General features: G+C 41.1%; 1 protein-coding gene across 1 annotated transcript in view; it reads right to left on the reverse strand.

The window, feature by feature from the left end:
* The window catches only part of LOC132535238 (uncharacterized), a 388,867-nt gene that overhangs the window by 27,362 nt on the left and 334,902 nt on the right, over positions 1-26,603 (reverse strand). Inside the window, exon 3 of the mRNA XM_060180222.1 lies at positions 21,834-21,890. Within this exon, the coding sequence (XP_060036205.1) occupies positions 21,834-21,890 (57 nt within the window). The remainder of the gene's footprint in view (positions 1-21,833; positions 21,891-26,603) is intronic.

The following is a 26,603-nucleotide window of genomic DNA, read 5'->3' on the forward strand; positions in this document are numbered from 1 at the left end:
ACTATGAACCTAAGTATTTCACAAAATAAACAATACAAATCATAAATGAGAAAGACTACACATAGTTAACCAGTTAACAAAGGCATTTTGATGAGAACAACCAGAAGATATTGTATATGTTTTTGATGAAATATAAAAGAAGGGGTTGGAAGACAGCATAATGGTTCTGCAAAAGACTCTCATGCTAGATGCTCCAAGATCTCAGGTTAAATCCCCAGCCCCACCGTAAGCCAGAACTAAGTAGTGCTCTGATATTTCTCTGTATCTTTCATTTAAATATTAAATAAATAGAAGTAAAGAAGAGCATAATGTTGGTTGGAGATTACAGAGGACAAACAGGGCCACACATTACTAGTCAGCATATTCATCACCGTGGCCAGGACAGAGTCCAAATTATGGGGCAAAGTCAAACAGGAAATAAAATGGGGTGATTACTAGATCTACAGAGTTCAAAACTTTACATCAGACTCAACCTGACGCTGTTAACTGGCTACGGAAGAAGGGCAAATGTTAGAAGAAGAAGAGTAACAACTAGGCCAATTTCAAAATAACATTACAGCTTCTTCCTCATGATCACACAGCTGTTGATACTAATATGCATGTTTATTAATATACTAAAAAGGGAAGATAGTAAAAATGTTCATTTAAATATATTAGGGAGATGCAGAATGTTTAAACAAAATGCATAATGTTTAAACAAAAGAAAACAGAAACAACAGATCCCAAGTAGTTCACTCTGGGCCCTCACCAAGAGTTAGCTACAAAAGAGTTTCACAGTCTCCCAAAGTGACATTTGAAATCAGTCAATCGGGAGTTTACCAGTTCCTACTAGTGAGGTCACCAGGAAGATAAATTCCTATTCTCTGCTATGGACAGGCAACTTTCCCCGACATCTTTTTTTTTTTTTTGACTTGACAAAAAAAAAAATTCCATTAAAAAGAAAGGCTGGGGAGATAGCATGATGTTTATACAAAATATATTCATGACTGAAGATCCTAGAACTCAGGTTCAATTCTCATCCCTTCCATAAGACAGAGCTGAGCAGTGTTCTAGTATTCATCCTTTGTGTGTCTTTCTCTATGAATCTTCTTATAAATAGCAAAACCAACCAACACAACACAACAAAAACAAACTGTACAGTCTTTTAATCAGCTAGATGAGATGCTGTAGCATTCATGAACATTTCATAAAGTCAATTATGTAACCGGATTCATTGGCATTAATTTTGGTTGTTAACATTGAGAAGCATATTTATAAAAGATAATTCAGACACAAAGGCAAATTTAAAGAAAACAAAGATGCATGCAGGGAGAAATAATAAGGGCCTGAAGACTCATGCTGCCTAGGAGTTGGCAGAGTGGAAGGATTCTGAGCTGACAAGAGTAAGCTCCGAGTTCTATTCTCAGTTTGGAATATGTCAGACGGACACTCTGGCTTTATCTCTCCATTGCAAAGGAAATACATAAACCTTAGAACCAGGGGGTTCAAACCCCTGTCCCACATCTCCAGGGATAAAGCTTCATGAGTGGAAGAACAACAGAATATATCTACTTTATGGAATGCAGGATACCTTCCCTGTGCCTTGGTTCTTCTGTCTGTGGATTCTGTGGGCGACTGTGGGCTCCGGTTCTTGAAAACTGCCCACACCCATTTTCAGGTGCCTTCTTACCCAGACCAGTGTCAGCTGGTTTCCCACTAGCCTCCCTTCCCATGCCTTCTGATTGCCTGGCTGGGCCTTCCCTTCCCATCTGGAACCTGGAACCTTTCCCTGAACAAGCTCCTTTGTTAAAGCTCCAAGAAGACACCATGTAGTAAACTCTGCCAGGAGATTTCTTTGGGTGCACTGGGTTCTTTCTTCCCCTTTCAAGATTCTGATCTTCACTCATTCCTCTGCCTTATATACTGGGAATGTTTCATTACTGGAAATTCATGAGGAATGGTGTCATCTTTTGTTTCTTCCACTCTCTAGCCCAAATTTTTCTTTTCTTTTTTTTATTTTATTTATTTATTTTATTTAAGAAAGGATTAACAAAACCATAAGGTAGGAGGGGTATAACTCCACACAATTCCCACCACCCAATCTCCATAACCCATCCCCTCCCATGGTAGCTTTCCCATTCTCTAGCCCTCTGGGAGCATGGACCCAGGGTCATTGAGGGTTGCAGAAGGTGGAAGGTCTGGCTTCTGTAATTGCTTCCCCGCTGAACATGGTCGGTCCATACTCCCAGTCTGCCTCTCTCTTTCCCTAGTAGGGTAGGTCTCTGGGGAAGCTGAGCTCCAGGACACATTGGTGGGGTCTTCAATCCAGGGAAGCCTGGTGGCATCAGGAACCTGGTGATTGAAAAGAGAGTTAACATACGAGGCCAAACAAATTGTTGAGCAATCATGAGCCCAAAGCTTGGAATAGTGGAGAGGAAGTGTTAGGGAGGTACTCACTGCAAACTCTAGTGTACTTCTGCTTTCAGGTATATATTTTGCAGTAGTTTATGGATACGTGTGAACATAAGCTCTCTCTCACAGAAACTGGTGTATATCTAGGTTATGGGACTTTGTTAGAAAGTGAACTACCTGAGATGAAATTAGAGTGTACTATAAAAGGAAAGGTCTCACCCGAGTAATGAAGCTGAAGGGTTGTCATTCCACACGTGAAGTCTCTGGACACAGTCTGAGGTGAAGCATGTTGAGGTGGCAATCGTTGCTTTTGGTTAGGTTGTGATTGGCGGATGCAATATTATTTGGTTTGGATTGGGAGATGCATACGGGAAAGTGGGCCCTATCCAAGGGTTCCAGGACTGGGGGAAGTAGCAAATTTTTCTTTTCTTTTTGCTTTGTGCTAAGAGGAGCTCAACACTTTGGTCAGTGTGTTGATCTGTTCCCAGCTTTTGGGGCCCTCAACATGTGAGTCGATGGTTCTTTCTTGCTCTCTCTCTCTCCCATGACCCAGGTGTACTCCAACATGTAGGAATTCTTAAGTTTCCTGAATAAAGTTTTAAATTCTTGAAAACCATGGTTTCTCCTCAACTGTTTGTTGAGTTTATGTGTGACCAGATCATGTGGGCAATGAACTTGCTTGTACCACCCCTGCCCAACACTCTGCCTGTCTTTTTCTCTCGCCCTCTATCAAAAGGTAGAATTAAAGAGAGAAAAACAGTCACGGAATGATACAGCCTTGTAGGCACTAATCTTTGTTGACAAAGCTACTTTTCTGACTAAATCAATAAGTAAATAAATACAAACAATCTTAAATAAGCTGCCTACAAAATAACTCAGGTCGCCAGTGTGTTGCTTTGTCATGCATGGGACCCATGTTTGCCACCACACCGAAAGACATTTCAGTGATATGGCTTATCCCTCTCTGCCTGCCTTTCAGTCTTGCCATATCATTAAAAAAAAATCTAGTCTTATTCTTAACTCTAAAACCATCTTTCCAGACAATACCTTCCATCAACCTGCATGTTAGCTATCAAGCTCAAAAAATATTACTCAAGTCATGGGCCATGTAGAACATACCTAAAATAGACTTCTACCTTCTTTCCACATGAAGACTCTTAGTTTCATTTGCTCTATCCCTTCCTTTAGGTAATTTGCTTTATATCTTAGTACCTTTCAGCTACCAAGTTGCAGATACTTCCATGACACCATCCTGAATTCCCTGGGCAGATATCCTCACCAATGTGTCCTGGAACCCCACCTCTCCAGAGCCCTGACCTACTAGGGAAAGACAGAAACAGGCTGGGGGTGTGGGTAAACCTACCAATATCCATATCCAGCAGAGAAGCAATTACAGAAGCCAGACATTCTAACTTTTACACCCGTAAAGTGTCCACACTCCCAGAGAGGGATAAACAATAGGGAAGCTTGCAAATGGAGGGGATTGAATATGGAACTCTGCTGGTGGGAACTGTGAGGAATTGTACCCCTGCTATCTTACAGTTTTGTTGATGGCCGGGTGGTGGTGCACCTGGTTAAGTGCATATATTACAATCTTGTTAATCATTATTGAATCCCCCCCAAAAAAATATTGTTTCAGGGTAGTGAAGCAACTGAGGGGGAGGGAAAGGAGAAGGAGGAGGAGGAGGAGAAAGAGAAGATGATTAAGAAGGACTGAGGACTCACATAAGTTAAATTAAGCCAAATTGAAAAAATAATAGTAATAAAATAGTAGGTTAGGGCTGTGTCATTAAAGCTGAGATATATTTGTACAAATACATATAAGCAAAGTGAACAAGCAACTCATTTGTGCACTATGGTGACTTGGTCAAAGGTCTGTAATGACTGGCGTTGACCTTGGATTGGGAGAAAGCTGGTGATGACTTGAGCTCTCACTCTGGGTGTCCTTAGTGGACCTAATGTGATTTACTGAATACAACAATCTTATCAGGAAGGCACTATTATCTATATTTTACAGAAGACCCTAACATTCATACAGGCGAAATGACGACGCAAGTGCTGCCTGATACCAAAGCTTCTGCTCTTTCTACTGATTTTTGTGTTGCTTTCAATGGTGATTATAAACATCATAAAATTAATGACTAACATTCATTGAGCAGAAAGTGCTGTGGTAAGCAAACTGCCTGTATGATCCCATGTAATTATCAACATAATCTTGTTATCTATTGTCATTTAGAGATGGTAAAATGGAAAGGCAATATTCAAAGCCATAGAATATTCATAACAACTCTACAATATTCTCAAGTCTACATAGAAATCATTCTCTCCTATTTTTTAAATTTATTTAACATTTTCTTCCTTATTAATTATTTTTTTTACTGGAACAAAGAAAGGAATTCAGATCTAGATGGGGAAACATATCAGATCCATTCACTACACTAGATCATTATGTAAGAGACAGTAGTCACTTGACTAGGCACTAAGTAACTTGTGTGAAAGTTGTATCTTTCTTGAGTAATCTCTTAATTTTCACCTCGATTATTAAGCCTAAACTCCAAGTAAAATGGAATCGTCATAATCAAATTAATTAAAGATTAAATCTCCAAAATTTAAAGGAGTACAGAAAATGATAATTAAAACAAATTTAGAAGGTACTTTCCTTTTCAAAAATTACACTAAATAGTAAGATAATTTTTAGGCAATGATGAACTAAAAATAGAGATAAGACAATTGCAAAGTAATGCCAATTACTTATATTCTATTCATACTGGATTACAGGCCCCATGCTATATGCTTTAAAGTCTACTATTGATTCAGGCCCTACAATAGTTCTCTAAGATGCATACATACACCACTCACTATCTCCATTTCACAGATGATGAGGAAGTAATCATGGTTAAGGATGGTCAGATCTTAGGTGATAGGATGGCACAGAATGATAATGGGCTGGTAAACTGATTCAGGCCTTCAGATTATGAGACTGACGCCTGCCTACTGCACTAAGGAGGCAGGTGGAACACAGATTGATAAACTAAAACACAGATTGATAAAATAAAACGCAGATTGATAAACTAAAACGCAGACTGATAAAATAAAACCTCAGCAGAAGAGAGGAAGCATAAAATCTCAGCAGAAGAGAGGAAGAAAAAGAGGAGACAACAGCCTGGTGTTATACACGCCCAGCTCTATGAATTTAATTTGTTTGCCAGCGTCAGCTTCCAAGACAGATTTTGTGTGTTCATAGTTTTCACTTTTACTCAACAATGGACTTATTCTTAAGCTCTTTCTGTCATCTGAAACACAGAACAAAATCTCAAGTTCTACTTAGTAGTTAATAAGGGTGCCCAAGTGCAAAACAAAAGTTGGGTCTATATAATAAGACTAAAAGACTTTTCCTCCATATTAAAATATTTGTAGTAGTATATATTGCCTAAGTGTATTTAAGACTTTCGTTGATTGATTCTTAGTATTTTTAAATTCAGTGTAAGTTATTTAAGGATATCCTTTATTTTTTCAGAGTCCTCAATGGCACATAAAATCTCAAACTATTGTCCTGTCAAAAACCTAAATATTTGATCAGAACAGATCAAGTTATCTGACTACATAATTTTCTGTTCCTTGTTCCTTTTATAGTTATTTCATGAAAACACACACACACACACACACACACACACACAGAGTAAGTCACTCTCTTAAAATAGGAACTTAGGGAGCATTTCCAATAGAATAATATTATAGTAATAGTACTATAATATTATAACTAATAGAATAATACTACTGATAGTTATTTTTCCTTGTGCTATTATTTATACTTATTTTTATTTCTTTGGTATGAAGCAAAGTAAGGCATATGAAAACATGCTTCTTGATAAAGATTTGACAGTAAATTTTTAAAAGTGCAGGAATAGCTTTATTTATTTTTAATTATAATAATCTTTGCCCAGTAACTAACTTCATCCAACCTGCATCTTCTGTCTTTGAAATCGCAATGAAAACTCTACCATTGACCTATAAGAAGAATAAATTTGTTTCTGGCATGGTGAATTGAAAGTAAGTAATGTTTGCAGTGCTAGCTTTGCAACTCCACACTATAAAACCACTGCACCTGTCACACTAGCTCACGAAGTCTCAAAATCATAAAATAAAACCAACATCCCAGTCTGTCATGGCTCTACAAAGGGATGACCCATTTTGATAGCTAGGGATATGCACAAGTTCTTTAGCTGTAGGGCAGAAACTGATCATTAGAAGGATTTGGGAAGGCATTTCTTCCTCTTTCAATCAGCATCACAGAATTAGATGTGTGTGTAGGCTTATTTCAAATAAAAACCACTGCTTGAGGCAAAACACAAGATTTGATGCAAAGATGCAGCCCTTTTTTTATAAAACAACACCCAAGCCCCATTGTCAGACTCACACCTGTGTTTTTTTTCCCCTAGGATGGCTTAATGGCACCATCTCAAGAAGGCAAAAGGCTAATAGCCTAAGCAAGCATTCTGTGGTGAAAATCTAAGTTGATGGCTATCACAGAACGTTACAGATTGGTGAGACTGTTCTATATTTTGACTGTGGCGGTGATCACATTGGTAGAAACATTTATCAAAATTCATTCAACCATACATTGAGATGTGTTCATTTCATTGCCTTGAAATTAAACTTCAATAAGTCTGATTAAAAAAAAAAAGACAGCTGTCCTTGCCTATGTGAACACATGCCCCTTTGGCAAAAGCAACAGAAATCATGAAGTCAGCTCTGGGAGAACACTAATAAAGGTTAAATATAGCTTTTAAGACCGTGTAGTCATGAACAGGACATCTTTGCAAGACATGGAGAATGGTAATTAGATATCTATTGGGACCTTTACTTTATACTCAAGACAGAAAGAGTCACTCAACATGAACCACTGAAATTTGCCTTTCCTCTAATCAAACTGATTATAGACAGTATAAGCAGGTCTAGTGGCCTTTCGAAGGTTGGACTTTCCACACATAGACACAAAGCTCACCAGTAGAACTGGCTGAGTTCATTATGGATATTAACTATGAAGAATCTACACCTCCTTGTTATTGCAAGACAGCAAAGAAAACATACCATGATCCTCTGGAATTATTGAAAATCTATGAATGAAATATAGCTGTGAAGGCTAGTTCTTAAATATGGAATCTATACATACTGAGAAGTAAAGCACAGTTCTAGAAACCATCTCTGTGGAACCCTGACGAAGTGACACCATTTCTTTTATATAGCTTTGTTACTACTTCTATAAACAAAGGTATTGGATGAGATAAAACCTTCTGATAGAGAATACTACAAATGTACTATAAAATATTATAAGTCACCTTTATAGAAAGAGCTCCAAGTCCTGTTTTTACTTACTGGAGTTTTCTGTTATCACCCATGTTTTTTTTTTTTTTTTTTTTTTTTTGCTGTTGTACAGATATGACAAAAGAATATGCTATTTTATTGAGACATCTATAGCAGAGACAAAATTGCTAATTTCTTTTCACTAGACTGGATTTAAAAAAATATTTATTTTTCCCTTTTGTTACCCTTGCTGTTTTATTGTTGTTGTCATTACTGATGTCATTGTTGTTAGGACAGAGAGAAATGGAGAGAGGAGGGGAAGACAGAGAGGGGAAGAGAAAGACAGACACCTGCAGACTTGCTTCACTGCCTGTGAAGTGACTCCCCTGCATGTGGGGAGGCCGGGGCTTGAACCAGGATCCTTATGCCGGTTCTTGTGCTTTGCGCCACCTGTGCTTAACCTGTTGCACTACAGCACGACTCTCTAGATTGGATTTTTTAAGAGGAATGTTTCTGAAATTTGTGGAGGCTGTTTGGAAATATCAGAAAATAATACTACTGATAAGCAAAAAAATAAAATAATAAAATAAAATAATGAAGTTTCCATCCACATTTCAAGAATATTTAAACAAAAATCTAGAACAGATTAAAATATGTTTTATTGGAAGAATTTTTTTGGAGCACATTTTTTACTTCTGTGGAAATAACCACGTTTTATAGAAATCATGCCACTACAAAGACTTATATTACAACAGAAACGTGTATGGTCGCCAACATCAGTTTACATTAGGGGCCAATACGGATACAGTACTTTAAAAAAAAAAAAAAAAAAGCAAATCTCCATCTTCCTCGATTATTTCTGTTTGTAAAGGAAAAGGAGAAAAGTCACCCCCATGGTGCCACTTGGATGTTTACTGTAGGCTTTGATGAGTATTTCAGAGGCGGCTACTCACAGACAGCTGCAGGGCTTCTCTCATGACCAAATGACCATGCAAGGTTTCATTTATTCATTTACTTTAGCTTGTCAGAATCAGGCAATCGTTTTCAATGTCAAGCCAAGGCATACTGCTTCACATAGAAGATCTAATAATGTAGTGGATTTGCACCAGGACTAAGCCCCTCAGAATGGAGAAGAGTAAGAAATAAAATAAATACGTAAATTAAAAAAGCCAGGGAAGCAAATGAGAGACAGAACATCAGGAAGACTCTCTGAAACATGGCCGTGACTGAATGTGAAAAGATCAGGGGATATTGATTCAGTGACATTCAGAAGTAATAGCCACCTGAGGGTTCTATTCAAGAATATGATCAGCTCAAGTTTCTGCTTACTATTGATTAAAGATCTCAGACTCAGATCTGTGGTTATTTTCATTAGTGACTTTTGTCAGAAGATAGAGAAGTGGTATACTATTTTTTTTTCCCTAAAATATAACCACAAAATGTACGGTCATTTGTACATCTGCCTGTCTTCTAGAAATCCGAGTTCTCTTAGCCTAACATTGCTTTGCTAAATAAACAGCCTCTATAGGCCTACCTTCTCATTCTATCTAGTTCATGGTGAATGAGAGTTAGCCTGCTATATGGAATTATAAGATTAACTGGTTTAAGAGGAAGACTATCCTTCCCAGAGATCTCTACTTCAGGATCATATTGTGTAAAAGATCACACACCCTACCAAGAAGATGAAATCAGGCTGTGGCAAATGAGGCTGGGAAGCAGAGAACTGGGCAAGGAGAAGCCAGAGATGCACAGATAAGTGTGTGCCTACTCCCAAGACACAGAAGTATAAACTCGAAGATGGTGAGAAATGTAGAGGTGATGGGGTGAGGGGAACAGAGCTTTGGTGGTAATGTGTAAATTTACCCCTGTGATTCTATGGTTTTGTGAACCGTTATGAAATCATTTTAAAAAACAAAACAAAAACAACTACCTGTTAGAGCAGCACCTCTGGCCTTTCTCACCTGGCTGCTCTAAGTGTGGCTCCTCTTGTCCTGTAACAACATTTCTTCTAGAGTCAGCGTGGCAGCCTGCTTGGTTCATCCATTTATCAGCAAACAGGCTGGAGCTGACTCTTACTGTGAAGGACCTGGGGCTCCCCCACACCCAGTGACAAACAGGCTGTGATACTGTGCTTTTTGTCTCATTAGCTGATGAGCTAAATGAAGTCAAAGATTTTGTATGTTTACCTTATGTTTTACTGGCAACTGTAAATTTACTTTTTAAAAGTATATTTCAATGAGAAGTACGAACTGTTAAATGGAATTTAATGTTTAAATCAGTTAAAATAAAAGTGTTGAGCTATGTAATTGAAGGCTAACTTGAATGATATAAGCTTGGGAGGAATGTCTAAAAAGAAATGTTTTAAAAGAAGGTTCTTGGGGCTAGGGGGTGAACATCTAGTTCAGTGCATGTGTTGTCATGCTCAACGATCTGGGTTCAAGACATTATCCATCCTGTTCAAGGACCTGGGCTTGAGGCTCTAGCCCCCACCTAAGGGTGGGGGAGACACATAAGCAGGAAAGCCAACATATAGGTGTCTTTCTTTTTTCCTTCTTATTCTTCCTCTCTCTATTAAATATTTTATTTATTTATTCATGAAGCATAATAGGCACACAGAGAGAAAGAACCAGACATCACTCTGGTACATGTGCTGCCAGGGATTGAACTCTAGACCTCGTGCTTAAGAGTCCATCACTTTATCCACTGCACCACCTCCCAGATCACTCTTTCTTACTCTCTCCTCTCAACTTCTCTCTAGTCTATCCTATCAAATTAAAAAAAAAAAAAAAAGCTCCTAGGAACAGTAGATTTGCCATGCAGGCACTGAGCCCCCATGGTAACTCTTGGAGCAATAAAATAAGTGAGTACATGGACAAAGAAACAAATAAAAGTGGCCTATGGGGCTGAGTAGAGGCATGCCTGATTGAAGGAGCTCTCTGTCCTATCATTTTTTTTTTTTTTTTGACCAGAGCACTGATCAGCTCTGGCTTATGGTGGTGCAGGGGATTGAACCTGGGACTTTGAAGCTTCAGGCATAACAGTCTGTTTGCATAACCATTATGCTATCTACCCCTGCCCCCTAAAAAAAATTTTAAAGGAAAAAAATGGCAGACAGGGCAGTGGAACCTCAGCAATAACCCCGTTGGCAATCAAATCAAACAGAAGTGAGGAGGCTGGGGTTCAAGACACTCATAAAGGACGCCGTTCCTTGCACTTAGAAACAACTGCACCATCACACGTCCAGCTCCCACTCGTCTCTTAAAACCTACCAACAGTGAAGCCTGGCATCTGCAAGTGGGGAGCAGGGCCTCAGACCCCGGCCTTTGCTCACTGCAACAAGTCTGGCAGCTGGCTGCACCAGCGGCTACCTGCCACCCCTCTAGGTGCTAAGCCTTCATCAACCCGCCATTCCTATAGGGTGAACCCTGAGAAACGCACAAAAGATGGTCTTTGACAGATGCTTACAATGGAACTTTTAAAAAGTTTGAACTCAGCCTTCCCAGGAAGACAAAGTCCTTAAATGATCACCTCAGGGGGTCATGCCAGGCTCCCCACCCGTGTGACTTGAACAACACAGCACAATGAACTTGTAGGGTAGCTACAGTTCTTCTCCTTGACTCCTTCTTCCCTATTTTTCACTCAGTGCCTTTGCACTTGGACTTGCCATCATCGGAGATGCTGTCTTTACTCCTCTGGACTTCTTCCCCACACCCACAGAACACACACTACTCTAGTCTGCTCTTCTCTCTCAACTTCTTTTTATGAGTGGGAGCATCCTATACTCCTCTTTGTCTTTCTGACTCACTTAACATAATAACTTCTAGCTCCATCCATGATGGAGAAGAGAAAGAGAAACTCAAAACAGGATTTGACTGAATTTGGAGTAGGACACCAAAGTGAAGATCTCTGGGTTGAGGGCAAGGGCGGAAGTTCAGCTTCACTTGGGGGTGGGGTGGGTGAGGATGGGATGGGACACAGTCTTTTGGTGATAGGAATGGTGATTACGGGCACTTGTCTTAATTTGTAGTCTTATCAATCACTATTTAATATGAGAGGGGAAAACTGATTGAATGTCTCAGACTTTTTAATGCACAGACCATAGGCCGAGTCTTCGATATGTTGACTCTCTTAAAAGCTTAGACCAGGGAGAACAGAAGCAACCGGTGGCACAGCTATATACAAATAATGTCAAAGGACATAAATTGTGGTGATGTTGTGTATGACACAGCAAATCCTAACAAAGGGATATTTCCAAGTTAACCCAATTGCCAAACAATGTGATTATAGCAATAACTATCTATTGTCTTCTTATACCTGAAGACAGCAGGAACCTCCCATATCCTCTGTAGAGCCTATATTTCCCCCAGTCCTGGAACCTTTGGGGTGGGGCTCACTTTCCTGCATGCTTCTCTCAATTCATACCAAATGATATTGCATCCGCCTATAAAAATCCTAATCAATGCAAGGAGTACCACCTCAGCATGCTTCACTTCATACTGTGTCCAGAGACATCAGGTGTGGAATGACACTTCACCCTCATTAATCAGGTAAGACCTTTCCTTTCATAGGATTCTCTAATTCCATTCCAGGCGGTTCACTTCCTAACAATGTCCCAAAACCTAGATATAAACCAGGTCCCAAAACCTAGATATAAACCAGGTCCCATGAGATAGAGCATATGTTCACATGTTTCCATAAATTAGGGTAAAATATATACCTGAAAGCAAAAGTACAAAAAAATCTGCAGTGAGTCAATATAAAGTGCATAATGAAATAGTGTTTACTTAGACTTAGATACCCTCCTCACCTACTTCCTATTTCAGTTCTCTCACTCACTCCAAAGCTAACCTTAGCAAAGCAAGAGACTGGCATAATTTTAAGGATGACTCTTCAGTCACTTATCAGTCCACCCCATCAGCTGGGGCCCTAGTCAGGGAATCCTGAGATTCCCAAACAGACATGAATGGCCTAGACCTTGAATAAATCCCTCTCTCCATTGTTACTGTTCATCTCTAACAGGAACAACAAAAAAGACCCTTTTGTGGGCCCCCATAGGACCTTGCCCTCAACTTGGATCAACAATGGTAGAGAATGTTCCATCCTCTGAAGGGAGGCTGGACAACATGCTTTATGCTACACCTGAGGAAGATGGGTTCTGATATTGGGGCAGCTTGGAAAGTTCCTACTCACGACCACAGAATGTGAGCTCAGATCCATAGGGATGCAGAGGTCACACAGGCTCCTAAGCTGAATATGGGCCCCAGACCAAATCAAATTCATGGGGTTTACAGTCAACAATATTTTACACTTTTCCCATATTAGGGAGCTACTCTTTTCTCTGTTTGAGCTTTCTGGTCCTTTTCCAGCCATGATATCATCTCCCCAGACAATAACTTAGATCCACCTGCATATCAGATGTCAAGTTTAGGGAAAGAAAAAAAAAAAAAAAACTAGTATAGCCACAGGCCCTTTGGAATATAACTAAAATATGCCTACTAGCTATCTACAAAATGGAGACCCCCCCCAACTCTTCATCTGCACTATTCCAGCCTTTAGATCCATGACTGGTCAACAGTCTGTTTGGCTTTATGTGTTAATGCTCTTTTCAGCCACCAGGTTCCAGATGCTACTATGATACCAACTGGACTTTCCTGGGCAGACGACCTCACCAATGTGTCCTGGAGCCCCACTTCCCCAGAGCCCTGCCCCACTAGGGAAAGAGAGAGACAGGCTGGGAGTATGGATCCACCTGTCAACGCCCATGTTCAGCGGGGAAGCAATTCCAGAAGCCAGACCTTCCACCTTCTGCATCCCACAATGACCCTGGGTCCATACTCCCAGAGGGATAAAGAATAGGAAAGCTGTCAGGGGAGGGGATGGGACATGGAGTTCTGGTGGTGGGAATTGTGTGGAGTTGTACCCCTCCTATCCTATGATTTTGTCAATGCTTCCTTTTTATAAATAAAAATTAAAATAGAATGCACACTACTCTAGTCTCATGCCTACTGTTGGCTCCATAAACACATATTAGACAGAAACTCTCAATGCTTAAATGTCATTCCCGGGGGCCTGGTTTAGTGCACACGTGACAATGTGCAGGGACCCTGGTTTGAGCCCCTAGTCCCCACCTGCAGGAGGAAAGCTTCGTGAGTGGTGAAGCAGGGCGGCAGGTTCTCTGTCTCTCCCTATCACCCCCTTCCCTCTAGATTTCTGGCAGTCTCTATCCAATAAATACAATAATTATAAATTTAAAAAGATTTTAACAAGTCCCAGGTTTTTAACTTCTAGGTGTGATTATTAGTCTCATGCCCTGGGGGTTTTGCCTGTTCGCCACAATACCTTGTTTCCCAGACGTCACCAGTGTGAACAGTGAAGAGAAATTACCGCATCATTAGAGGATGAGCTTTGATGTTTTGCTTTCACGGTAATCAGGCTCTGCACCCTTTAAATACCACTAAAACCCTGATGTAGACTCTGCGTTTATTCTGAATGCCACCCTGCCTTCTTCTAGCTGCTCATAACGATGATGTGATCATATTCTCTGGGGCACTGTGCAGGACCCGCATAATGCCAGTCTCTAGTGCTGCCAATGGCACCTGGCACCAAGTCACTGAAGAAGAATCTGATTTCCACTTGCTCATAAAGTATATTATCAGAACTTCCATAGGCAAACCAAATGGACTCTTTATATATGTATTCACCTGAGTGGATATTTTAAATGCATGTACTTATAAAAACATTTTTATAGGCAGGCCAGGCAGTAGCGCAGCGGGTTAAGTGTACATGGTGCAAAGTGAAGAGACCTGCGTAAAGGTCCTGGTTGAAGCTCCCCTTCCCTTCCCCCAGCTCCCCACCTGCAGGGGAGTCGCTTTTCACGCGGTGAAGCAGGTTGGCAGGTATCTGTATTTCTCTCCCCCTCTTTGTCTCCCCTTCCTCTTTCAATTTTTTTCTGTCCTATCCAACAACAATGGCACCAATAATAATAATAACCACAACAACGATAAAACAACAAAGGCAACAAAAGGGGAAAAAATAGCCACCAGGAGCGGCGGATTTGTGGTGTAGGCACCAAAGCCCCAGTAATAACCCTGGAGGCAATAAAATAAAATAAAATAAAACAAGATAACTTAGAGCACAGTAAAAACCCAGTCTCCAGAAGTATACACTGTTAAATGTGGCATATGACTTTGCACTGTTACAGCAACAAAACCTGAACATACTTTGATATCACCAACAGCAACAATTTATCACTCTTTGTAATTCTCTCTGCACAAGATAGCATTTTCCAGTGTGAATTTTAATTGTGTGATCCACATATAGATGACCAATGTTTATATGAATAAGCCCTTAATAGCATAGTCAACTTCCATATTTCAGTGTTACAAACAGCACTGCAGCAGATATTCGACATTGTTAAAGAGACAATGAGTTGTCAGAAAAACAAACCAAAGAAGCACCCAGCCTGACTATCTTTCTGAGACATATATGTGAGCCAGAGTAAAATCCCAGGTGTCACCTTGCTCTGAAAGAGAATGAAATCTAAATCTCTTAACTGTGAAGAAGCAGCGATACAATAATGTTCTGATAGATGAGATTTATCAAACATTAAGAAAGCATAAAGACTAGAAGGTCCATGATGTCTGGCCTCTAATTCTAAGAAAAACAGGTAAACAAGGTAGATAGAAAAAAATAATAACAATAAAATGAAATAAAATTACCATGTTTCTGGCCTCAATGCAGAGATAACATCATGAAAAATAGTGTCTAGCTGTTACTGTATTGTATAATTCATTATGAATTAAGTATGGCATTCCCTCTTCCTAGACTGTGCATAATCCCTACCCACCCTGAACCAGTCTTAGAGCCTGTTCCTGCCGAGAGACAAGGACTGTTCTCAGGCTTGAGTCCTGGGCTCTAGTCCTCAGTTTGATTCCTAAATAAATTCACCTAAAATGAAGTTTGTTTTGGTTTTTCAGTAAGGGATATAGGTGTGCACTTAGTGTGCCTACAAGGGAACATTCCCAGAGATGGGGTAAGTTCACAGAGCACTGTCAGACCCTACGGCAGATAGCACCCTGTAAAAGTTCTTCCAGCTGACTCTCCCACGAGTGAACGCATACTCCCATCAACGTTCATTATTATTATCACCTCTTTTTCAAAATCAAACTCTAAAACAGAAGGAAGTATTGTCATCTCCAGTATTAGAAAATGCTGAGGCAGACCGGGCATTTCATTACTCCTTGGAGCTTTATGTGAGGTTAGAATCCTAAAACGACACCCAAACTGAATCTGTAACTATTCTGTTTGAAACAACAAATGTGTATACATATTTATACTTTTTCTCATTAAAGAATGCCTATATCACAAAGATAACAAGGGGCCTGTAAAGAACAAAGAACATTATACTGGGGATGAAGAGAAAAATTTAGTCGAAAGCAAAAACAAGGATTCCTACAAACAGGATAAATAACGCCAAGATGCAAGCAGCTGAATTAAAACGTGATCGCAGTTCCAGAAAACTTGACAAGTAAAAGAAACATGTGACAATAGCAGGGAGTAAAGCTGCATTAGATGTAGGAAAGAGCCCAACTGCTATCTGGAGAAGCAGGTACCCCCTCTTTTTGGTACGGCACTAGGTTGTATTCATTTGTTCTCACAAGCAGTTATAGACCCTTACTGTGCACGTCAAAATTGGCAGATAAGCGCGGAAAATCTCAGCATGTTGAGGACTCAACTGTGGAGCAGGATGGATTAGAAACATTTTAACAGTTTGCAAACTGTGCCACTGAGGATACAGCGCTGCAGCCACGGAAGGAAGGAAGGAAGGAAGGAAGGAAGGAAGGAAGGAAGGAAGGAAGGAAGGGAGGGAGGGAGGGAGGGAGGGAGGGAGGGAGGGAGGGAGGGAGGGAGGGAGGGAGGGAGGGAGGGAGGGAGGGAGGGAGGGAGGGAGGGAGGGAGGGAGGGAGGGAGGGAGGGAGGGAGGGAGGGGAGGGGAGGGGAGGGAGGATTAACTAGCTGCAGGGTTGGGAATTCTTCAAACACAGGTCTCAGCAATTAGGGTTTGTTGAATGAGTACATTCGCCAGATTCTGGAGACCCAGGTGGAATTCCAGAGAAAGAAACACAACCTAGCAAAATTCTTAAACCCACCCCCATAGGCAACAAACAGAAAATAAATTGGAGACACCTGAATCTAGGTAAAACCAGAACAGAATGGGAGCACGCTTGGAGGCACATGCACATGCCCAGACTTGTCCGCCTAGGAGAAGAAACAAACAAAGCCCCACTGCCAGCAGAATCAGCCACTGTCCTGCTAACCCTTCACTTAGTGTGTGAACTGTTGCCTGTGCCATTGAGGACTTGGCAGACTGGAAGCCTAGTTTGCCTGGTGTTCCTCAGTGAGACTTGCCCACCTTTCTTAGTGTGTATAAGCCCTACCCAACCCAGGCCTCTTGCCGCAGGTGATTCTTCTTAGTGTACCTACCACTCTTAAATCAAAAGCCCTCAATAGATAAAAGATTTATCTTTGTTCCCATTATTTCATGCTTTGGCTTCTTAAACCATCTATGGATAGATGCAGTACCCCTTAAAACACTGGTTCTTAACATGTCAGTTCTTTGATAAATATTTTGCCTTGGGAGTTGGGCGGTAGCACAGTGGGTTAAGTGCACGTGGTGCAAAGCACAAGGATCCTGGTTCGAGCCCCCGGCTCCCCACCTGCAAGGGAGTCGCTTCACAGGTGGTGAAGCAGGTCTGCAGCTGTCTGTCTTTCTCTCCCCCTCTGTCTTCCCCTCCTCTCCATTTCTCTCTGTCCTAGCCAACAATGAAGACAGCAATAACAATAGTAATCACTACAACAATAAAAAAAAAAGGAAAATGTTTTGCCTTCTTTCTGAAAAATTCAGCCTGGAGTGGTGAAATAGCAATGATAATAAACGAAACAACAAAAATTTGGGTGGGGGAAAAGTGCTGGTGGCGAACTGCACAAGAGACCAAAGTTCAATCTCCGGTAGTACATATAATGGAGCAGTTTTCTCTCCCTCTCCCTCTCCCTCTCCCTCTCCCTCTCCCTCTCCCTCTCCCTCTCCCTCTCCCTTCCCTCTCTCCCTCTCCCTCTCCCTCTCTCTCTCCCTCTTCCTCTCTCTCGCCCTCTCTCTCTCCCTCTCCCTCGCCCTCTCCCTTCCCTCTCTCCCTCTCCCTCTCCCTCTCCCTCTCCCTTCCCTCTCTCCCTCTCCCTCTCCCCCTCCCCCTCTCCCTTCCCTCTCCCTCTCCCCCTCCCCCTCTCCCTTCCCTCTCCCTCTCCCTCTCCCTCTCAGGCTCCCTCTCCCTCTCTCCTTCTCCCCCCTCCCCTCCCCCTTCCCTCTCTCCCTCTCCCTCCCCCTCCCCCTCTCCCTTCCCTCTCTCCCTCTCTCTCTCCCTCCCCCTCTCCCTTCCCTCTCTCCCTCCCCCCTCCCTTCCCTCTCCCTCTCCCCCTCCCCCTCTCCCTTCCCTCTCCCTCTCCCTCTCCCTCTCAGGCTCCCTCTCCCTCTCTCCTTCTCCCCCCTCCCCTCCCCCTTCCCTCTCTCCCTCTCCCTCTCCCTCTCCCTCTCCCTTCCCTCTCTCCCTCTCCCTCTCCCTCTCCCTTCCCTCTCTCCCTCTCCCTCTCCCTCTCCCTTCCCTCTCTCTCCCCCTCCCCCTCCCCCTCTCCCTCTCCCCCTCCCCCTCTCCCTTCCCTCTCCCTCTCCCTCTCCCTCTCAGGCTCCCTCTCCCTCTCTCCTTCTCCCCCCTCCCTTCCCTCTCTCCCTCTCCCCCTCCCCCTTCCCTCTCTCCCTCTCCCTCTCCCTTCCCTCTCTCCCTCTCCCTCTCCCTTCCCTCTCTCCCTCCCCCCTCCCTTCCCTCTCCCTCTCCCCCTCCCCCTCTCCCTTCCCTCTCCCTCTCCCTCTCAGGCTCCCTCTCCCTCTCCCTCCCCTCTCTCCCTCTCCCTCCCCCTCTCTCTCTCCCTCTCCCTCTCCCTCTCCCTCTCCCTTCCCTCTCTCCCTCTCCCTCTCCCTTCCCTCTCTCCCTCTCCCTCTCCCTTCCCTCTCTCCCTCTCCCTCTCCCTTCCCTCTCTCCCTCTCCCTCTCCCTTCCCTCTCTCCCTCTCCCTTCCCTCTCTCCCTCTCCCTCCCCCTCTCCCTCCCCCTCTCCCTCCCCCTCTCCCTCTCCTTCATAAAAAAATGTGGCAAGATCGCTCATTAGGATGAGCTAGCATGTTGTTTTGTAATGTGCACAACCTAGGTTTAAGCTCACATACAATTGCATTGATGGAAGTTTTATGCTGTATTTTCTTTCTCTGTCTGTCTGTCTGTCTGTCAGTATTGTTCTTTTTTTTTAAGATTTTTATTTATTTATGAGAAAGATAAGAGGAAAGATAAAGAATCAGACATCACTCTGGCGCGTGTGCTGCTGGGGATCGAACTCGGAACCTCATGCTTGAGAGTCCAAAGCTTTACCACTGCGCCACCTCCCAAACCACTGTATTGTTCTTAAGATGGTAAAGTTGCCCTGGAGTGGAGAAACCCCAGAGATAAAAAAAATAAAAATAAAAAAGCCTTTGCATGAGCCACACATTTATTATGAGTATACAGGTGTTAATGTTAGGACAATTTCTGCTTTGTATACAAATATCATCTAGTTCTATTCCTCATAGAAAACAGTGTATCCCCCCACACACCCTTAAGAATAGTTTGAGGAGAATCAAGTAATTATTTTAAAAGTAATATGTTAAAGTGAAGAAATACAGTTCCTAATATTTAAGCTACTTTTTCTCTAAAGAACTGTTTAAACAAAGAGTTGATCCTCATTGACAGCTCAAGCGCTGAAAACACAGATGTTCCATCTTTTAAATAACTTCCCTTCCTATGGAATGGCCATGTCCTGTGAGATCAGTTCATCTGAATAGAAAATGGATTGCATATGGAAGCAATCACATTTTATTTTTGGAACTACTTGACAGAACTCTGTCACTGCATAAAATATACTCTTCATCTCCTCACCCCCACAAAACATTTTCTTTTTTTTTTTGCAGCAAGTTCTTAGCTTAACAACACAAAAGAACCTTCATGTTCTGGCAATATTTTATTTTTCCACTATATAAGGATGGGGAGAAAAAAAAAGCACTACATATTACAGACAATAACATTAGAAAATCCTGTCCTCTTGGCTTATATAGTAGGAATCATCATGGTTTAAAAAAAGATGTTGTAACAACCACTTTATCTCTAAACAGAGGTAAACATGAAGCTTCCTGGATATATATATATATATATATATATATATATATATATATATATATATGGAAAATGTTAATAATTGGGCATACAACTTCCATTTCATTCTTAGAATCTCCAGTTCAGGGCTCTACATAAAATGCTCCCAAGCCACTATTCCGTTTACCCTGGAAATGTAGCAGGTACGCTATGCCCCTTCTAGTTGTTAGAGAAAATAGAATCCTGTACATAGAGTAGGAAAACAAATTGAACATATTCAATTTGAGAATACTTCAAAAATCACTTGTAGTTAAGTGCTTTTGGTTTTCATAAGAAATGGGACTACTTTTTGCTAGAAGTGTACATAATTAATATGAGAGGGGGAAATCAATTGTATGTCTCAAAGTTTCTCAAAAGACAAACTGAATCTTTTTAATATATAGGCTATATATTTGATATGCGGACTCTCTCAAAAGCCTAGACCAAGCAGATTAGAAGCATCCAATAGCACAGCTATATACAAGATACTGGATACTGTACAGCAAACCATAACAAAGGGACTTTTCAAAGTTAACCCAATTAACAAATAATGTGATGATAATATTAACTATCGATTGTCTTTTGGAACGCTAAGACAGCAGGAACCTCACATCTTCACTATAGAGCCCCTACTTCCCCCAGTCCTGGAACCCTTGGATAGGGCCCACTTTCCCGTATGCATCTCCCAATCCAAACCAAATAATATTGCATCCGCCGATCACAACCTAACCAAAGCAACGATTGCCACCTCAACATGCTTCACCTCAGGCTGTATCCAGAGACTTCACGTGTGGAATGACAACCCTTCAGCTTCATTACACGGGTGAGACCTTTCCTTTTATAGTACACTCTAATTTCATCTCAGGTAGTTCACTTTCTAACAAAGTCCCATAACCTAGATATACACCAGTTTCTGTGAGAGAGAGCTTATGTGCACACGTATCCATAAACTACTGCAAAATATATACCTGAAAGCAGAAGTACACTAGAGTTTGCAGTGAGTACCTCCCTAACACTTCCTCTCCACTATTCCAAGCTTGGGATCCATGATTGCTCAACAAATTGTTTGACTTCATATGTTAACTCTCTTTTCAATCACCAGGTTCCAGATGCCACCAGGATGCTGGCTAGGCTTCCCTGGATTGAAGACCCCACCAATGTGTCCTGGAGCTCAGCTTCCCCAGAGACACACCTTACTAGGGAAAGAGAGAGGCAGACTGGGAGTATGGACCGACCAGTCAACGCCCATGTTCAGCGGGGAAGCAATTACAGAAGCCAGACCTTCTACCTTCTGCAACCCTCAACGACCCTGGGTCCATGCTCCCAGAGGGCTAGAGAATGGGAAAGCTATCATGGGAGGGGGTGGGTTATGGGGATTGGGTGGTGGGAATTGTGTGGAGTTGTACCCCTCCTACCTTATGTTTTTGTTCATTAATCCTTTCTTAAAAAAAAAAAATTAAAAAAAAAAAGAAATGGGACTACTAATGAGAATATACAATGCAAACTGGAAAATAAGAATAGACACATAGACAACTCTTCTGTAAACCCTAAGTATTCTGAGTTTATGATCATGAATAATGCAGCGACAAAGACCTGCAATCAGAATTTACAGGGCTGGGTGGTGACGCACTTGGTTGAGCGCATGGCTACCATGCTCAAGGACCCGGGTTTCAGACCCCCATCTGTACAAGCCCTGAAGCGGTTCTGCAGGTCCTTTCTCTTTCGCCTATCCACTCCTCCCCTCTCAATATTTGATATTTCAGTCATATCAAATAAAAATTTAAAAAGTTGTTAAAATGATAACATTGAAGTTTCTCAGCTCAAAAATCAGGCTTTTAAAATATCAAATGCGTTGGGGCTAGGTGGTGGCATACCTGGTTGAATGTATGTTGCAATGCTCGAGGATCCAGGTTCGAGCCCCCAGTCACCACCTGCAGGGGGAAAGCTTTGTGAGTGCTGCAGGTGTTCGTTGGTCTCTTTCCCTCTCTATCATCTTCTTCCCTCTCGATTTATGGCTGTCTCTATTCAATAAATAAATACAGATAATGAAAAATCAAAAAATAAAATATCAAATGTGGAAAACCACTGCACATACTCTTGACCCTTTTGCTATTGTACCCATTTCTTGCTGTTCAGTACAAATACAAATGCTAGCAAATGAAATATATTAAAATTACCATTTAAATGTAATATAACTGCACCATGCACTGAATTGAAAGTCTAGCCAATCATCTGAGTGCATTTAAAACCCAGTAAATGCTTGAGCTCATGCGTGGTAATATTCTTATGTGAATGAACAACTATGATAAGTTAAAATATGAATGTAGAAAGACAGGACATGATGTCAACTAGGAGAAAGAGAGCAGAGTAGGCTTCTATTATAGAAAGCAAGAATGGGGTCCGGCAGTAGGGCAGTGGGTAAAGCACAGGTGGCGCAAAGTACAAGGACCGGCCTAAGGATCCCGGTTCAAGCCCTAGGCTCCCCACCTGCAGGGCGGTCACATCATAGGCCAGTCGGTGAAGCAGGTCTGCAGGTGTCTGTCTTTCTCTCCTCCTCTCTGTCTGCCCCTCCTCTCTCCATTTCCCTTTGTCCTATCCAACAACGACATCAATAACAACAATAATAATTACCTCCACAACCTTAAACAAGGTCAACAAAAAGGGGAAAAATAGCTTCTGGGAGCAGTGGAGGCACTGAGCCCCAGCAATAATCCTGGAGGCTGAAAGAAAGAAAGAGAGAAAGGAAGGAAGGAAGAAAGAAAGAGAGAGATAAAACAAAAAACATTGCATACGTTCTCTGAAAATAAAATGATAGCTTTTGATAAATAAAATAAGTGTAGTTTATATTTATTTTAACTATAATTTATATTGATTTTTAAAACTTTAAATCAACGCTAGTTTTAAAGTTTCCGATCTTTGCTACTTTGTATGTAAAGTCAAAGTAACAACATAAAGGTCTGTTCTTTAATTAGCGTTGGATAAGCTACACAATATTTTCTAAACTTCTTTAAGAATAAAAATGCATTTGTAGGTATGCAATATGCTGGGGGGGGAGGAATACTAATGAGGAGAAAGGTGATACTGATGTTTTCAAAATAACACAATCAACAACCTCTTACGTGAACCATTGGAGTATCTCAAGCAGTAAGTGGATTTGCTAAGCCTAAGGACTCCTAAAACCAGACACATTTGGATACATATTGAATTTATGGTAGAACTATTTGCTACCAGCTTTAAAATTTTTTTTTAAGTTTTTATAAGATCTCACTAGCATTTTTCTTGAATATATAAAATTTGTGAGGTATATAAGACTAATTGCAAATATTATCAATAAGAACACTAGAGAAATAAAGAGTTTTGTAGAACAGCAGTCTTATGGTGACAATTTACCAAAGTGACAAGTCTGTGCAACAAAGAGTCTGGCAACTGAAGTTCACACTGTGCTCTAACATCTACCAGCTCTGCCTCTATGGACCTTTGAAGCTTAACTTCAAGGACAGATTTTCCTCGTGGCAGTTAGGGAGCTGAAAGTTAACTTTGACGCTTAATACAACTCTTTCAGTAACTAGAGAGAAAAAAATAAATATCATATACTTCTCGGTCATAAAGGTAATAAATTCTTTCCACTTGTGCACAGTCCTCTACACATGCAGAATAAAGCAAGGACGTCATTATGCTCTAATCTTGGACTTGTATGTCCCTCACTGCGATCCAGTGCCCTATGTTCCTATGCAGACAAGTCAGGAGACAGACAGCTAAGTGTGCGTCAGGAGATGCAACGCCACAGTAGTCAGGTGTGTATTTTCAAAAGCTATTAGAACAGCCCACATATTCTGGAAGCTAGAGGATAAAATACAATTAACTATATTATATTCTGTAATACAGTGGCGATAAGTTGTGTTATAGTTGGATCTCTACAGAAAAAGCAACACATAAGTTAGACAAATATTGCAGTTCTTTTTTTAAAATATTTATTTATTTTCCCTTTTGTTGCCCTTGTTGTTTTATTGATATAGTTATTATTGTTGTTATTGATGTCATTGTAGTTGGATAGGACAGAAAGAAATGGAGAGAGGAGGGGAAGACAGAGGGGGAGAGAAAGAGAGACACCTACAGACCTGCTTTACCACTTGTGAAGCGACTCCTCTGCAGGTGGGGAGCCTAAGAGTGGAACCAGGATCCTTATGCCGGTCCGACAGCTCCTGACTCCTTATCAAGAACATATAGAAAAATCTTAAACTACTTGACTCCCCTATCTAAGAAATTGAAATAGTAAAAACGATATTACTGTGGTTTGAGAAGACTGGAAATAGAATTGTGGTGATGATTAAAAAAAAAAAAGGAAAGAAAGAAAGAAAGAAGAATAAATCGCTCATTTTTTGAATAGGGTTCTCACTTTTGAGAACTGGTAGAATAATCACTCTAGATGAAGTTCTGTAAATGTTTTCTGGAATAGTGATGGACCAAATTGAACCTCCAGGCTAGAGAGAGAATGTCAGTGCAAATGTGATTAATTTATTGTCTCTTTACCAGAAGAACGAATCCTTGTGACAACAGGGTATAGGTACTATGGAAAAGGAAGTTCAGGAGCAAAGATTGACAGTGCGCAGTGTCCTGTGTCCTGGTTGCACCATTGTACCTTACCCTAGAAAAGAAGCTTTGCGTCGTAACATCTCCCTCACACACAAAACAATTTCTTTGCCCCCGCACACACTCATAAGAAACTTTAATCAACAGAAAAAATTCTGATTTATCTTCATTTGTCTCAAAATTTGTCTCAAAAGTTGTCATTTTATTTTTTAATTAATTAATTACTTTTTTTTTCCTCCAGGGTTATTGCTGGGCTCGGTGCCTGCACCATGAATCCACCGCTCCCGGAGGCCAGTTTTTCCCCCTTTTGTTGCCCTTGTTGTTGTAGCCTCCTTGTGGTTACTATTATTACCATTGTTGATCTTGTTCGTTGTTGGGTAGGACAGAGAGAAATGGAGACAGGAGGGGAAGACAGAGAGGGGAAGAGAAAGATTAGACACCTGCAGACCTGCTTCACCGCCTGTGAAACCACTCCCCTGCAGGTGGGGAGCCGGGGGGCTCGATCCGGGATCCTGATGCTGATCCTTGCACTTTGCGCCACGTGCGCTTAATCCAGTGCGCCACCGCCCGACCCCCAAAAGTTGTCATTTTCTAAGCCTGAAACACAACTTGCAAGTATTTCTGAATTTTGTACAGCCAAATAATTAAAAATATTTACCTGATTGACTAATCTATTCTAGGTACTATTACTGTTTAGAAGTGATGTCTTTTATTATTCTAATCCAAAAGGCATATTTCTCCAAACAAGCATTCACATCACTTATTTTATCTTGTCATCAAAAATCATGTCTGCATTAAACTGTGGATCAAAAGTCAATTGCTTTTCCTTTTGTTCTCTGTGTTGCTAACAATTTTCTGTGAAATTATCTAACACTTGACTTATTAAAGAGAGTTAGAATTTTCAGTGATACTTACTGGGATTTAGTAATTCCACCTCCTTCACCTAACCCCACCCTCCCCATGGTCTATCTCTTACTCTTGGATCACAACGCAAATTCTTCAAAGTTTATACCTCAAAATCATCTATCTGTTTAGATTTCCTCACCAGTAGTTGTGAAGATTAGCAAGGATTTGTTAGCTGGCTGCTTTTATTCACAGCCACATGAATGCAAGCTCTCACGCCATCAGCTTGCATCCTGGCCTCTCAGGTCAGATGCACAGACTTGCAGCTTGTCCAGTTGATCTAGGCTCCTTCTTGTGAGGCAGCTGTGACACATTTAGTTAGTAGAATCCTTTTCCTCTAGAGTACTTTGCTTTGTCATTCACAGGGAGACACACATAGGCTACAGTTTACTTTGGGAACATTTTAAATCACTCTTTTCTCTTTCTTTCTTCTTCTTTTTTTAAATGAAATCAGCTCTTGAGTTTTGTTGGGCATTTTCTTTAAAACTAATTTGAGCATGACAAAATTTGACACTGTGATATTCTTATTTTAATTTTCTTGAAGGGGTGGACTAATGCCTCATCTTATATTTTTGAAATAAGTGATATTGGCTTCAAATCTTAGTAAGTGGTTGGTGATGCACTTAAATTATCTAGCTTCTAATCTGTCTCTTGGTCATTGCTTCCATTTGACTGTTTTATTATCTGCCTTTACAAATATTCAAGAAATAAAAATTCATGAGATTAGGGAGTTGGGTGGTAGCACAGGGGGTTAAGCACACATGGTGTGAAGCGCAAAGACCAGCATAAGGATCCTGGCTTGAGCCTCCGGCTCCCCACCTGCAGGGGAGTCGCTTCACAGGTGGTGAAGCAGGTCTGCAGGTGTCTGTCTTTCTCTACCCTTCTCTGTCTTCCCCTCCTCTCTGCATTTCTCTCTGTCCTATCCAACAAAGACAACTATAATAACTACAACAATTAAAAAAAAAAAAAAGGGCAGCAAAAGTGAATAAATAAATATTAAAAACTGTAAAAGAAATATATGTATGAGATCAAACTTTCTTCTATTTGATTGTGTCCCTGCCAAAAGGTAATATCAAAGAAAACTCATTCAAATACCTCATTGAAATTCATCCCCTGGATGAGCGAACTTAATTTACAGGAAGTCAAGACAC

The sequence above is a fragment of the Erinaceus europaeus genome, chromosome 21 (genome assembly GCF_950295315.1).
Source record: "Erinaceus europaeus chromosome 21, mEriEur2.1, whole genome shotgun sequence".
Lineage (NCBI taxonomy): Eukaryota > Metazoa > Chordata > Mammalia > Eulipotyphla > Erinaceidae > Erinaceus > Erinaceus europaeus.